This window comes from Protopterus annectens, chromosome 14.part0 (genome assembly GCF_019279795.1).
Source record: "Protopterus annectens isolate FY-2018-M chromosome 14.part0, PAN1.0, whole genome shotgun sequence".
NCBI classification, from domain to species: Eukaryota; Metazoa; Chordata; order Ceratodontiformes; family Protopteridae; genus Protopterus; species Protopterus annectens.
The window spans coordinates 926410186-926425714 of record NC_056748.1 but is presented as its reverse complement, the minus strand read 5'-3'; the positions used below and the strand labels follow the sequence as shown (position 1 = coordinate 926425714).

Sequence of the window (15529 nt, the reverse complement as noted above, 5' to 3'; positions counted from 1 at the left end):
GCAGTTTGTGCAGTGGATAGGAGGGATGAAGATATTTCACTTGTGCTGAAGTTCCAGTTCTTGTCTGTACACTGGATAAATAGATACTGCTCTGTACCACATATTTAATGTACCACATATATGTTACTGCATTTGTGAAATAGTGTAGTGCAGGATATTAAGTGAGACACTATGCATCAGCTTTTGGCTGATGCATAATGAGCTGAATTATATTGCCAGTGACCAGAGCTTTTGGTCACCGCTGTTGCATTTTTGTAAACCAAACATAGCTTGTGATTTTTTTGTATTACTGAATCATAATTTATTTCTATATGTAAGCAGACCTGCAATTAAGTATGTCTGTTTTGTTTTTCATTTAGGGGAGACCTATCGTAATATGTGACAAAGAAGACCATGAGTCTGAAAAGAATGCCTATCGTGCAATAAAAGTGCCGCACACTGTTGACTGTTTGCAGGGTATACTAAGTGTCATCCCATTACAGCTCCTTGCTTTTCACCTCGCAGTTCTTCGAGGCTATAATGTAAGTAGTGGCCTACACTGTTAGTGTAATGGTTTACACTTTGTTTTTAAGTTATTCATTGGCAGGTAAGTTAGAAGGCCCATAGATATTCCTATTCATTCATGACCTTTTTATTTAAAAACAGATATGTTGCAAAAAGTAGGATTGTATGGTAGAAGTCATATGATAAGGGTCTTCTGAAACTGTCATTGAGTCCCATTCCATTGATAGTGCACTTAGTGAATCCACAGTAAAATACAGCAAATTGTGTTTTTGCATGGGACAAGCCTACCTGCAGCCCCAAATACCCAATATTGGTATTTATACTAACTTTTTAAGATTGCACAGTAATGCAACAAATCTTCCATATCCCTACTGTTATATAATCTTGTGTAAACTGCCTGCAACTAATCAGTGTACCTGTTTATTGATCAAAGTTCTGTGAAGATTGTGCAGTTCACCAACAGGTACATCAGCCAGAAGGGAGGACCTCCTGAGGGTTATATGATGCGCAATAGATAGAACTTTCAGTAAGTCTTATTCTGTTGATCACAAGTTCATCAAACCTCATACCACTGACATTTACTAAAAATACAAAAGTAAATAGTATAATTTTCAGAACATATATTCTATAAAGTATGTTCAGATCCATATCATGTATAGATTGTCTGACATATCCAAAACTGTAGACCAGAAAAAGCCAGTTTCTTTGAGTGTATTTTGTGTGCATTTTGGCAAAGAAATTAAATTGTTTAGTACTAATTTTGATTGTGAGTTGTTAATTGTTTCAGTCTTAACAGACTGGATACATTTGTCACATAGTAGTTACCTGTTAGAGTCTGGTTTATGGGGTGCCATTAAACTAGCCCACTATGTACTGTTGACAGAACCCACAGACCCAGCCCCCACGCTGCTAGTTATCTTATTTTTTTTTTTTTTAACTCCCCCAATGTAGGCTACAGGTATCAGGTATGTTTCCTCCAGTAGTTATGATTCATTATATCTGCTTACATGGGTCTGTTCCCCTGTGCTGTAGAGTTGATGTCCCAGAGATTCACCCATCACAGTTTCTAGGCAGCTGCTCCATTTTATTCTGTTTTTCACCTGTGCGAGCTTGTATGTCTAGTAGTGCTATTCATGTTCTTGTTCTGCAAAACCTACCAACAGTCTGAACCACTACTACATTTTATGATTTTTCATATCCCATTACAGGGTGTTAGACCAGCCACAGCATGCTTGTCATCCAGACAACAGTATTTTTTAATGATTAGGGCCCTGCATTTTCATTGTAAGACAGTCACTGTAACCCTAGTGGTTTATCCTTTTCTCTGCAATAAGAGTTGGCCATTCAATCGTTTCTGCCCCGTAGAGCATATCAGTAGCAGTGTTGGCAAAAACACCCAGCTTGCAGAAAGTAGAGATGGACATCCATTGTCTTCTCCTATGGCCAGCTTCTTTTCATGTTTTCTAGGGCATCTTCAGATACCATTTCATTATAAAGCTAGCGGCCACATTCTATAGCGTATATCCACATTTAAAAATTTAGGTTCCATTCTTTATCATGGAGAACAACATTTTGCATTTGTGGTTTCTAACAAGTTCAGTGGAAATACTTTTTAAATCCAGATTAATCTGTGAGTGCCAGTAGTGCTGTTAGTATAGCCTTTGTAAGAATGTGCTGCTTTCCTAGGATGGCTGCAAAACCCGGGAATGATTAAGCATAGGTGGAATAGTGGCTATAAGTCCACTTATGAGTCTTGTGGTGGCAGGATAGTGTTGATAGATGTAAGTAGTTGGCCTGTTAACCCCTGCTTCTACTTGCTGTTACTTAGAACATCTGTAGCCGCCTACTTATCAGTTCTGTTTTCGTTGTTTCACAGCCCCTCTGCCTTTGTAAGACCATCTCCTCCTTTTGTTGTACTTGTTTCTAGTATAACACCTTTTCCTTTTCTCCTCTATTTCTCACTCTGAGTTGCCCCTGCATCACTCTTGTTCTCCTTTTCCTTCTACTATACTACTCTTTACCTCTTGTCTGTTATGTAGCCTTTTAGTGTAAATCCACATATTCAGAACACTTAAAGCTTGCTATGACCACATAGTTCTACTGCACTTAATGCAGATATTATCTGAATATTGTCCTGCGTGCTGTTGTGAATACTGATCCTTAGAGTAATCCATGCCTTACTTCATACCATAATCTTAATATGAACACCCTCTCTTATACTAAGACATCACCTATTTTCCCCGCTTCAGTATCTCTTTTAACATACCCTATTAGCGTTGTCTTGGGTCTCACATACTAATCAGTGTGCCAAATAATATGACTGATGTTTTTCCTCATGTATTTTCTGCAACTCATGCTATTGTTTTTCATTGCACTCTACTGTGAAACATGCTCTGTGTTTTTCTCATTACAACATTTTTTCACTCCTGTGTTTTATAGTCTTGATACTTTGTGATTTAAAATACCTGTAATTGAATGATGAAAGATTGTGATTGTGGAGCTTTTCTTCCTAGGCCTCTACTGATAATGAGCACTTTTTGCCCCAGCTGGACTAGCCTGGTAAACAATGTTAAATAAATAAATAATACACTTGTGGTCTTTACATCCTTTGGTCATCTGCAGTTCTCATAGGCCCTTAGTAAAGTATTGATCAGTGAGGATCTTTCAAAGGCTAGCCATGCATTTCCATGAGGTTTCCAGCCCTTATACTTTAAGTATGAGTAACCCAGAGGTGCATAGAATAGTTGCACGTCTTTCTGTATCTGCTGATTGCTTTCCAACATTTATTTCACTGTGACTTGATTTTCAGACCTCAGCCACACTGTTGAAGTAGGCAGTCTGGTTTTCAATTCTGTCCACATCAGCAATTATGTTGGTGAGAGATTGAGTCCTTGCAGTTACAGAAATGCAAGGTAACAGTTTTACTTTCTCATGAGGTATTTTACCATTTGAATAGTTTTCCATTGAAATGTGAATGTAGTAGACTGATTGGCATGTGTTTCATTTCCTATTCATGCACAAATATTCTGAGTCCTTGGTATGTATACTGAGAACCATTGTCAGCTGTGAGAATATCACGTCTCCCCTGTCTAAAGTGTATAGACTTTAATGTACTAATCACACTTGTACTATTTGTGCCTGTCAGGTTGATTATTTCAGAGAACTTGAAGTAACATGCACATCTGAGATAAATAGCTTTTCTGAATTGGAACAAATCTGTACTCTGTCAGCTCCATGGATGATCTGGGACCGAGTATTCTGTTACTTTGTGTTTAGGATTTTTGTCACAGTATGCACTGTAGGTGGTTCATAGGTAAGTAGTAAGCAGTCTCCAGACTATTACAGGCATAGCCAGTAACCCAAACCCTCCACACACACTATTCTGCTTGTTCTGTTTGAGTTGCCATACCCAGACAAAATATGATAGCTTTTGCTTTCTCTTTGCCCTTCACTGTACCCAGATGTGATTCATGCATACTCTCAAGCATTTGGTCTGATGCTGTCAATCTTCACATTATCCTTGACAGTGGGAATTTGCATCTGAGCCTCTGAACAGACTGCCATTTACTTCAACTCATACCTTCCAAACTCTCAAGCTAGGCTCCTACCCATAATGCTCCTCTCTAAATTACCCCAGATCTCGTTTGTCACTCCTGTGTCAAATACGTACTACTGCTCTCAAGCTTTGGATTTTTAAGTAAGCTTTTTCTTTAAAAAATATATTTTTTCTTCTTGTTGGCTGTTTTCTTTTGATAGTATCTTTCTTTCTACCTGCTCCTTTTATTCCTTCTTTAATGTGCGTGCATGTATCTTTGTTTTTGCTGTCTCTTACTGCCGTTGGTGCTACTATCCCTTTCTGTGTGTGTAGTTCTAGGATGGCTAAAAAGTCTGAATCCACAGCTAAATCTTCTAAGGGCACCTCCAGATTTAAAAGGTGCCAGAAATGTTATTGGAAAAGTGCCCAATTTGGATAGGGATTTGTGGTGTGTGTATTGTTTAGGGAAGGTTAATTTACAAGAAGATTGCTCTATATACCACAGGTTCTCCGCTAGGACACTCACTGAATGGAGAAACAAACTTATCCTTAAAGATTTGCTAAAAGGAGATTTCAGAGAGGCCATTTTTGGGTCCAAAACAGAAGCCAGTTCTTCTTTGTTGTCCTCTTCTTTAAAAAAGAGACCTTCCTCAGTTCCTCGTTCCTCAGAACTGCCTACAAAATTATCAAAACAACCTTTGGTGTTGAAAAGTTCCTTGACACCGAATGGTAAAAAAAGAATTGGTACCTACAAAAACTATGGAACCGAGTTCTACTGTCCCAGCACCAAAAGATTTCTCAGTGCAGGAGCAGCCTAAAATAATTGCAGTTTCAAGATCAATATAGTCAACATTTATTGACTGATTCAAGGACAGACCACCAAGCCCCTTCCTCGATCCAAGACCACAAAGGTCTCCTTTGACTGCCTTGTTTCAATCCACTAAGAGCCTCTCTGAATCAGATGTTATGAGACTGGTGGGGTCAGCTCCTTATGGCAAGGGGATTGCCTTTGGTTCCTAGCCAGGCTGGCACCTGGAACCAGCTCAATTTCAGCAGTTCTTCCTCCACCAACACCAGTTGAGTCATTGGAGCTCACGGTTCTGACATTCCCAGCTATAACTGTCTCGGTTCTGGTAGCAGCCTCTTCTCCAGAACTGAAGATCACCTTGAGCATCTCCAGACTTTCTGCACCAGAGACTTCCCAGGGTCAAGACTCCATGGCTGGTTCTGGGGTACATGGATCGACTTCATTTGTTTTGGAGCTTTCCATGCCCCTCGGTGCTTCGGCCTTTGTAGGATTGACCCAGGCTTCAGTTTCAGGGATCGCAGGGTGGGACCTCGGTTCTGAAGGAGTCTATTTCTAGGCTCCCATCTGTCGATGGGGGGGGGGGGCACTTTCCAAATCATGGAGAAGGCCTTCCCCTTGACTGGAGCCCCCATCAGTCTCTCCTAATACCCTCCTTAGTGGCTTCCTCTCCAGGCATTTACCCGGAACATCCCCCTGAGGAAGTACCTGCAAAGAAAAAGTGCAAGAGGAAGCACTTAGACTCCCCAGAAGAGTCATACACCGAAGATACTGACTTTGATGAAGGGGAAGATTCACCCCAGGTCACCCCCTGATGAGGTTTCCTTTAGGGACATCCTAGAGGTCATGAAACAGAGGGGTGGCCGGTCTTCGATCCAACTTTCCTCGGAGTCTGTATACCTTGCCGAACCCCCTACCTCCTGGATTATTAAACTAATCGCCCAGTGGGTATGGAAGATGCCTGATTCCATCGAGCCAATCCCCAAGAGACCTGACAGGATCCTTTCCACCCCAAAAGAAGAGCAGTACTGGTCCAAAAGGATACCCGTGGATGCCATGGTGATAGTAGCATTCGCCAAGAAGGAACTTGCTGAGGAAAATCCAACTACCCATCCTCCTAACAAGGAGTCTAGGATGATGGATAGGTTTGGGAAGCACGTTTACACTTCATCAACCTTTGCTCTCAGACCCTTGAACTACATGGCACATTTTACTAGGTTTCAGAGGGATCTAATCAAAGAGCTTTCAGATACCCTCTCAGGAGCAGTGGCTGATGGAGTACGAGACAAAGTGGCCACGCAGCCAAAGCAGCGACAAGAATGGTGGGTTCAGGCATAGCCATGAGAAAGCACTTCTGGTGTCATTCAAAGAGGATCCAGTGTCTGTCTGCTTGGGATGACATGCTCGACAAGCCATGATGCTTCGCCAGAGATGGCTTGCACCTGTCACCCCTGGAATTCAGGATACTGGCCAAGGCTCTTGCCACCCCCATAGTGCCTTTTTTATGCAAGTCTCAAAAGACACACCCACCACCGTAATAAGTTCCAGTGACAAAAAACTGAGGGTAATGCTGCTCAATGCCAGGAGTTTAAACCTCAAAATGCACTACCTCGAGGCTCTTCTCAAAATGGAGAACATCGATATTTGTGCAATAACTGAGACCTGGTTCAGAGCTCAAGAGAGCACCCCAGCGATTCCAGGCTACAACTCATACCACGTATTTCAGCCACAAAACCTGGACCAAAACACTAAGGAAGGTGGCGTATCCATATTCATCAAGGATAACCACACCTCCAGACTAGTTGCAAAGTACATCCAAGTGCAACTGACAATGGGCAAAACTGCAATCCAGATTGTAGCTTGCTGCAGACCACCTTCCCTGCCCCAAGATCCCCACTCCTTGTTCCTCGAGGTACTGGAAAACATGTAAGAGTCCAACCAAATACCCTACTACTGGGTGAATTAAATTACCTAAACATCAACTGGGAAAACTACTCAAGCACAAATACCTTTGCCCAACGCTTCCTGGAATATATTAACTCAAATGCTCTGGACCAGCTTATCAGCACCCCCACAAGGGGCAACAATATACTGGACCTGGTCATCACCAACATGGGGGACAAGTGTTCCATACCTGAAGTAAATTCCTCATTGGTTAGATCAGACCATAAACTCATCACCCTCGATATCCACATACCACCCCACCCCCAGGAAACCACAGTGAAAAACTTCTCCAAAGCAAACTTTATGCTACTTAAGACAGAGGTGGCAAACTTATTTACTCCCATGCAGAATGACAACTTGGTTGAATCTGCTGTAGCCTACACAGAAGCACTTTACAAGCACTTGCATGAGTGCATGGACCATGCTATCCCAAACAAAACCAAGATCCATTTTTCCAAAAAAAAGAAACCAGTCTGGTGGACCCTGGCCATAAACAAGCTCTATAATAGAAGGAAGAAATTATTACAAAAAAGAGTAAAAACTCAGGAAGGAAAGAGCTCCCTAACCAAACTCAGCAAAAAGCTAAGATCCCTTATTAAATCCTCAAAGGTGAGCTTTGAAAGGAAAATCGCAACGGGCACCAAGGACAACCACAGTGCATTTTTTAGCTGTGTCAAGAACCTAAATGGCAACTCTCAGCTATGTTCTGAGCTACAACATAATGTTTCAAAATTCATGGAACCAACTGATATCGCCAATATACTGGCCAATAGGTTCAGTGCAAACTTTACCCCTCCCTCACCACCTTAAAGAGCCCATATCTATACCAGAAGATTGCGCTGCCCCCATAATCTCAGACACCCAGGTAAGAATGGCACTTTCTAAAGCAAAAAACACAGCATCCATGGGACCAGACAGCATCCCAGGCTGAGTGTTACATGAACTCCAAAATGAACTAATCCCTCACCTAAGTGCCATGTTCACCCACAGCCTAGCCTCAGGCTTTGTACCCACTGAGTGGCGCATGGCAACTGTCGTCCTGCTTCACAAGGGAGGAGCCACCACCGACCCCGGGAACTATTGCCCCATTGGCCTGACGAGCCTCGTCTGCAAAGCCATGGAGCACATCGTCATGGAACTCATAAACAACATTGGGAATCTACAGACCCTGGACCCTACTCAGTCTGGTTTCGTAAAGGGCAGGTCGTGTTTTCTAAACCTTGTTGACTTCTGCAAGACAGTCACCAAAGCAATTGATGAGGGAAAGGTGGTCCACACGGCATACCTTGACGTTGCGAAAACATTTGACACCATTCTCCACTCGGGAATTATAGATAAACTCGCTAATCTAAATATAAACCCCTACATTACAAGATGGGTTGCAGACTGGCTCACGGGCAGAACCCATACAGTGACAATAGGAAACACTAGGTCCGACTCCAAACTGGGGATGAGTGGAGTACCCCAGAGCTCAGTCTTGGGACCTCTCCTGTTCAGTATTTACTTCTCTGAGTTACAAGCAAACACAGGAGGACTATGGCTAACAAAGTTTGCAGACAACTACAAACTGGGTGCCATAATCGAGACTACTACTGACGTAGATATCCTTCAAAAGGGCCTCACTGAAACAGATACATGGTGCCAAAATCATGGCCTCAAGCTAAATGCCAAAAAGTGATTTGTCATCCCCTTCAGGAAAAACCAAGTACCTACAAATTACCACATAGGTGACAGCTCACTTAACACAGAGAGTGTGATGAGATGTAGGGACTCAGGTAGACAGTAACCTCTCCTTTGATAACCACATGGCGAAGGTGGTTAGAAAATCCTTCTACATGGCCCACCTTATCACAAAGGGGTTTGCATCTAGAAAAAAGGAAGTTATTGACCCCCTCTACTTATCACTCATGAGACCCATTATTGAGTACAATGCTCCATTCGGGATGTACCTTACTAGACACCTGCAACAACTGGAGAGGCCTCAAAAATACCTCACCAAGAGGATAACATGCCTAAAACAGATGCCCTATGCCACCATGCTAAAAAAAAACTTCAGCTGTACTCTGTTGCATACCGGCTACTCAGAGGTGATCTCTGCCTGACATACAAGGCCATGTCAAACCCCAAATTGCTGGAAATGCTCCACCTAAGGAAAAAACAATGCACCCAAGCTGTACACTCTAAGGACCTTAACCTGACTTCTACAATAAACAGGACTTGTTGGAGGGACAGATTCATGTCCCAGAGACACCCCCTGCTCTGGAATAAGGTCCCCATATATGTGAGGCAGAGCTCCTCATTAGCGCTCTTCAAGAAGAATCTTGATGAGTGGATGGGGAACAGGAAATTCACCCCGGGAATCACTTATGTGGCCCTGCTCGACAGAGGCACAGGTAACTAAATCACATGGGAGGCGCAAGCCCGAAACATTTTGGCTAGGCTTAATTATGTCCTAGGGCCAATAGCCTAGTACCTACCTATGAACCTATGGATGTGTTTGTGACTTTGTGGAGCCATTTAAAGCTTCATATGCCAATGCTTCATTTGACGGATCCTCCCTTTTTGGGCTTAAGGTAAAGGACACTCTAGCCAGATGTGAAAAGGATGGGAAGACTCTTTCTTTCTGCCGTAGGCATATGTTTCTCCACTCCTCAACATCCTAACTCCAGGAACCAGAGAAGTGGGAGACTGATTCAAAAAATCTCTAGGGCCTTTCCAGGATTCACGTGGCAAGAACTTTCCCCCGGGGCAGAGGGGGGAAGTAATGGAAGATGCCACCCTAGAGCAGAAGTGGCTCACAGAACCAGGGGTCCAGAGATTCCTACTCTGGTACTTCCTACCAGCACTCCTGAATGGAGGCCTCGATTGCCTTCCTCCTGAATTCAGTCAGGGGATGACTATTCCTACACCTACCTGCCTGGCAACAGATAACTTCTGGCAAATGGGTGCATGGGTGCAGGGAATCATTTCCAGAGATTACACAGTTCCACTTTCCATAACCCCAAAAATCCAAAAAAGGCTTCCAGATGTTCCACTCAATCACATGGAAGCAGCATTAGCAGAAATTCAAAAACTGCTCGGCAAGAGAGTCATACAAAATGTCCCACCAGACCAAATAGGATCCGGCTTCTACTCTTTTTAGTACCTCAAAAAAACAGGGCACTGGAGACTCATCCTGGATATCAGCCAGTTCAACAAGCAGTACAGCAAACCAAATTTTGAATGGTCTCGGTACAGTCTATTCTTCCTTTTATGGAATATTACTGTTAGATGTGCTCTATAAACCTCCAGGATGCATATTACCACATAAAGATGGACAAACGCTCAAGGAGGTTCCTGCACTTCCAGCTGGTAGCCAGTTATTTCCACTTCAGAGCACTGCCCTTTGGTCTCACCTCAGCCCCCCAGGATGTTCACCAAATCCATGGCAGTGGTAGCAGCTCACCTCAGACTGCAGGGTTTCAAGTATTGCCATACCTGGATGACTGGCTCCTCACTGCTACCACCAGGCATCAGATAGAATGGGCAAGAGACTACACTACGTTTTTGTGCATCTCTGGGCATTACTATAAATCATGAAAAGTGGAATCTACATCCATCATTACATCTAAAATTCATCAGAGCCATGGTTAGACACAATTGCAGGAACTGCTTCTCTTCCAAGGGAAAGGCTACAAAGGATCAGATCCCAGGTCAGGCAAATCGGGTGCAAAATCAATCCATCCAGACTAGTCCTTCAAGCATTAGACTCAATGGCAGCCTCGATTACTCTGGCCCTGTTACTGTGGCTAGTAGCATCCCAGTAACCCCTGATAGATCAACCAATGTCTCATCCCATCCTGATTACCAATCACTGCTAGCAGGATCTGGAGTGGTGGCTACACTCCGGCATTCTCACGGGCCAACCATTCATCCTTCCTCAACCCCAAGCCATAGTGACCATGGATGTCTCCCAGATAGGGTGGGAGCATTATCTGGGAAGGACAGTCCAAGGCACGTGGTCCCAATGGGAGGCCAACTTGCATAATAATATTCTAGAGATGAGGGCAGTGCTATTAGCGTTGTGAGCATTTCAGGATACCCTCCTTCTAGCGACAGTAGCAATTCAGACGGACAACATGTTGGTAGTCTGGTATACCAACAAACAAGGAGGAACCAAATCTTACCCTTTGTGTCGATAAGCCCTCAGAGTTTGACAATGGGCAATTTCTTCCAACCGCTTTCTAGCAGAAATGCACATTCCGGGGAGCTCCAATGTGATTGCGTACAAGTTGAGCAGATCCATTCTTATACCTCGAATGGTCTCTCAATTCTGTGGTGACAACGCATCTTCCATCACTGTGGCCAACCTTGCTGTGATATCTTTGCATCCCTCCTCAACAACAAGTGCAACAGTTACTTTGCCCTGATACTCCCTCTAGGGGAGTCACCGAGAGAAGCTCTTCTCCACTATTGACCCCCCACCCCCGGTCTCCTGTATGCCTTTTTTCCAGTTCCCCTGATGTCCCAGTTTCTAGAGAAAGTGAGGCGTTTGCAAAACACAGTATTCTTCATTGCCCCGTTTTTGACCTCGGCAGATTTGGTTTCCCATTCATTTGACCTCATCTGTTTCGGAAACCTTGGATTTTTGGACCCAGCTCCAGATCTATTATCTCTCCCAGGAGTGGTTCATCTGAATCTCCAACATCTCAAACTCAATGCATGGCTTCTCCAATTCCCATGTTTGCCAAGCATTCCCTCCTTTTCCTCCCTGTCTGCCAATTCATTGTGGCCTATCACAAGCCTTCTAGGAAGCTGTATCAGAGTAAGTGAGAAATGTTTGCTAGATGGGCTCTTCCAAATGTTCTAGATCCTTATACAGTCCCTGTACATAAGGCATTGGATTTTTTAGCTGGATTTTATCAAACTGGCTCTTCTGCCTCTACTATTACAGTCCAACTGGCTGCCATATCAAATTTCCATACTGGTTTCAGTGGTTCATCACTTATGTCGCATGAGCTTTGTAAGGCCTTTTTGAAGGGCATCTTTATGTTGAGGCTTCCTTTCAAGGATCCCATAGTTCCCTGGGATTTACTGACCATTCCACAGGCTCTAACACTTCCCCCTTTTGAGCCATCAGCTTCATGTGTCTGAAAACTTCTGACTTAGAAAACCTTATTTTAGTAGCTATCACTTCTGCAAGAAGAGTTTCCGAAATTCAAGCGTTATCCTGTAAACCTCCCTACATAATTTTTCACAGACAGAGTTTCCCTCCGAACTAAACCCTCCTTTTTGCCAAAAGTAGTTTCAGAAGTGAATCCCCAAATGATGTGGATATTATACAAAAGGGCCTTACAGAAACAGATGCCTGGTGCCAGAGCCATGGGCTCAAGCTTAATGCCAAGAAATGTGTAGTTATCCCCTTTGGAAAAAACATGCACCCATGAATTACCACATAGGTGGCAGGACACTAAACATCGAAAGTGTGATGAGAGACTTAGGGACACAGGTGGACAGTGGTCTCACTTTCGATAACCACATTGCCACAACAGTCAGGAAATCCTTCTGTGTGGCACACCTCATCACTAAGGGCTTTTCATCCAGAAAAAAGGAGGTCATTGTCCCACTGTACTCATCCCTCATTAGACCCATTATAGAGTATAATGCCCCGTTTGGTATGTACCTCACAAGACATCTGCAACAGCTTGAAAGGCCACAGAAAAACCTCACTAAAAGAATCACAGGCCTAAAGCAGATGCCATATACTGATCGTCTAAAAAAAACCTCCAGCTATACTCTGTGGCATATCGTCTACTCAGAGGCGATCTCTGCTTAACATACAAGGCCATGTCAAACCCTGAGCTGTTGGACATGCTCCACTTAGAAATCCCAATCCCTCAGAGCCACACGCTCCAGGGGTCTAAACCTTGTCATCACAATGAATAAAACATGCTGGAGGGATAGGTTCCTGACCCAGAGACTCCCCATACTCTGGAATAGACTGCCCATACATATCAAGCAGAACGCCTCTTTGGCCCTCTTCAAAAGGAACCTTGATGATTGGATGGGAGATGGGAAATTCACCCCGGGGATCATGCCAGTCACCCATGATCATGACAGGGGCCCGGAGAAGTAAATATTGTGGGAAGAAATATCCAGGGAATTGTTATGGCTAGGCTTGCATAGGGCCTAGGGCCGATAGCCTAGTACCAACCTATGAACCTAATATCAGCCAAACATTGCAACTACCAGTCTTCTTTCCTAATTGCTCCAGTAAAGGGGAATATTGTCTACATTTATTTAGATGTACATAGACAACTAAATTTTTATCTTTATAGAACCAAGGATTTCAGAATATCTGACCAGCTGTTTGTTGCCGTTTCTTCACTTTCTTTAGGTAACCCAGTTACCAAGGTTACCTTAGCAAATACAACTCAAAAGAGCTTCACCTTCCATTTCCAGTGAAAGTACTGTCAGCTAACACTGTAGCAAGTTCAGCAGTTTTTCATGCAAGAGCTTCTTTGGATGATATTTGTGCAGCAGCTACATGTTCTTCTCCTCATACCTTTATCACTCATTACAACTTGGATCAGGTCTCTGGGGGACGTGCATCTTTCGGTTCAATAGTGCTAAGGAATATTCTTCCATGAGACCTCTCAGGATTCAAGTAGCTAGGGACTCTGTCCCACTATCAAGGATGACGTGAAGATTGAAAACATCAGATTAAGAAGTTATGTCTTACCATAATATTCCATCTGTGTTGTCAGTCTTCACTAATCCTTGACATTCCCCTCTCCTTCCCCCGGCCTGAGACTCTTATTGGACCAAATATTCCCAAGACTGGCTTCATAATAGGGACACAGATCTGGTCTCTTTTTCCTATGTATATTTTTTTTGTCTGTCACTCTGTTTTGCAAACTTGATCTGAGGTAATTTAGAGCGGAGCATTATGGGAAGACCCTGGCTCAAGAGTTTGGAAGGTGCGAGCTGAAGTAAATGGCTGAGTTGGTTCCGAGACTCGATACCGAATTCCCACTGACAAGGATTAGTGAAGATCGACAACACAGATGGAGTGTTATGGTAAGACATAACTTCTTATTTTCTCACTTGATCAAGGATAATTATTTTAACAGCTTTTGAACATCACTCTCTGGGTACACTATTTCTTTGTTAAAAATAAAAAAATATATTACTTTTCTTACTGATAATTTTTGCTCAGGACAGACTTTCATTGCATTGTCTTTCAGTAGCTTTTCTGTGTCAGCAACAGTACACATCTGAAATGTTTTTACTTTTTCTTCTGTCATTGATAATGGAGGTATTATGTAAAGAATCTGTATTTTTTTTCCCCAACACTTCTTTGCACTTCTCTTGTAAATATGCTCTGCTCATATTGGCTACTATGTATCTGTTCCTCTCTAGTCTGTTTATCCAATCCAGATCCTCCTTCTGAGTAAGTAGCATCCTTTGCAGTCACATAAGTGCCTTGTACAAGGGCATCTCAGCTTTGCCTTGCAAGGATCTGTTTCTATTTGAATGCCTTTACTATAGACATATTCATAAAAGTTCTCAGATCTATATAGTATTTATTGCAAACCATATTTTTTCTCTTTGAACATTCAACAAATGCCCTTTACCCATCTGGTATTTTCTTCTGTGATCGTAGCTCCTAAGCCATTTTGACTGGTGTCTGTTTGCAGTACAGCTGTTTTATTCACATTTTAATGTAAGAAGACCTATATATGTTCTTCATACTGATCAATGCTGCAGTAGCCTAAGTTACAAGAGGTATAACCTGCCAGAGATGTAATAACTGGCCAGCTTCTAAAGCTTCAGGGTACCTTCCACATGCCCATACTGTTTGTCAGCTTGAGCTGAGTTGACTTAGACATGTTTGGGTGCCAAGCCCTTCAGTTCTTTACTACCACGGAACAGTACACTTGGCTTTCGAGGATCGAAAGTCTGCTTATGCTGTTCCATTGCTGGGCAAATACGTTTCCTTTGGGGAAAAAGCCTTCCATTATTTGTTTTTTGTTTATTATTAATACTGTCTTCTTCAGAAAAGTTATTTTAAAGCTAGAAGTTTGTCTTTTAATACGCTGTCATGAGACTGTGTTGTACTTTTAAACAGGAGCACTCTTTTTACTTGCCAGTCTAAAAGTTGTTTAACCGTAAACCATTTTTTTCTGTGGAGAATGTGTTTATTTTACTTTATGGGGCTGGCAAAGTGTTTTGAAGTGGATTTTTATTGTTTGTTTTTGAAAAAAAAGTCTTTTTTAAAGACTCTTGATGTTTACCGGCATTTGCTACTTGTTTTCCCTGAGAAAGAGACACTGTTTTTGTCTTGACCAAGGAACAGTTTGTTGGTCCCATGGTTGCTTCTTATTTCAGCCAAAAAAAAAAAAGAAAAAGTTAAGCAAACAGCATTTGCCATCACAGCAGGCAGCATTTTGTCTCAGCCACAAGTAGGTGACTTTATCCATTAGTTCTACTTCAGACCACTTATCTTTGACCTCTGATCCCTCTGGTGTAGCATCTACAGCCATTGTGGACCAGGGATTAACCACATCCTCTGCAGCTGTTGGGGTCCACTTAGTGGGCAGGGGGAGAGTCACTTCTCTTGTCTTTCTTGGGGGAGGGGACAGGGAAGACTTCCCAGTTTTGTCATAATGTTGTGCCCGTCCCTGTGGAAGCTGCTGCCATTAATAATACTGTTGGTCACAGTTTTTCTGTCAAAAAGAAGCAGAAAACTAAAAATGTAT

At 42.8% G+C, this 15529-nt stretch overlaps 1 protein-coding gene across 1 annotated transcript in view; it reads left to right on the top strand.

Annotated features, from left to right (window-relative positions):
• The window catches only part of LOC122789348 (glutamine--fructose-6-phosphate aminotransferase [isomerizing] 1-like), a gene marked incomplete in the record, with an annotated part of 1275423 nt that overhangs the window by 1215631 nt on the left and 44263 nt on the right, over window positions 1-15529 (top strand). The window contains 1 exon segment of the mRNA XM_044056728.1: window positions 360-521. Within this exon segment, the coding sequence (XP_043912663.1) occupies window positions 360-521 (162 nt within the window).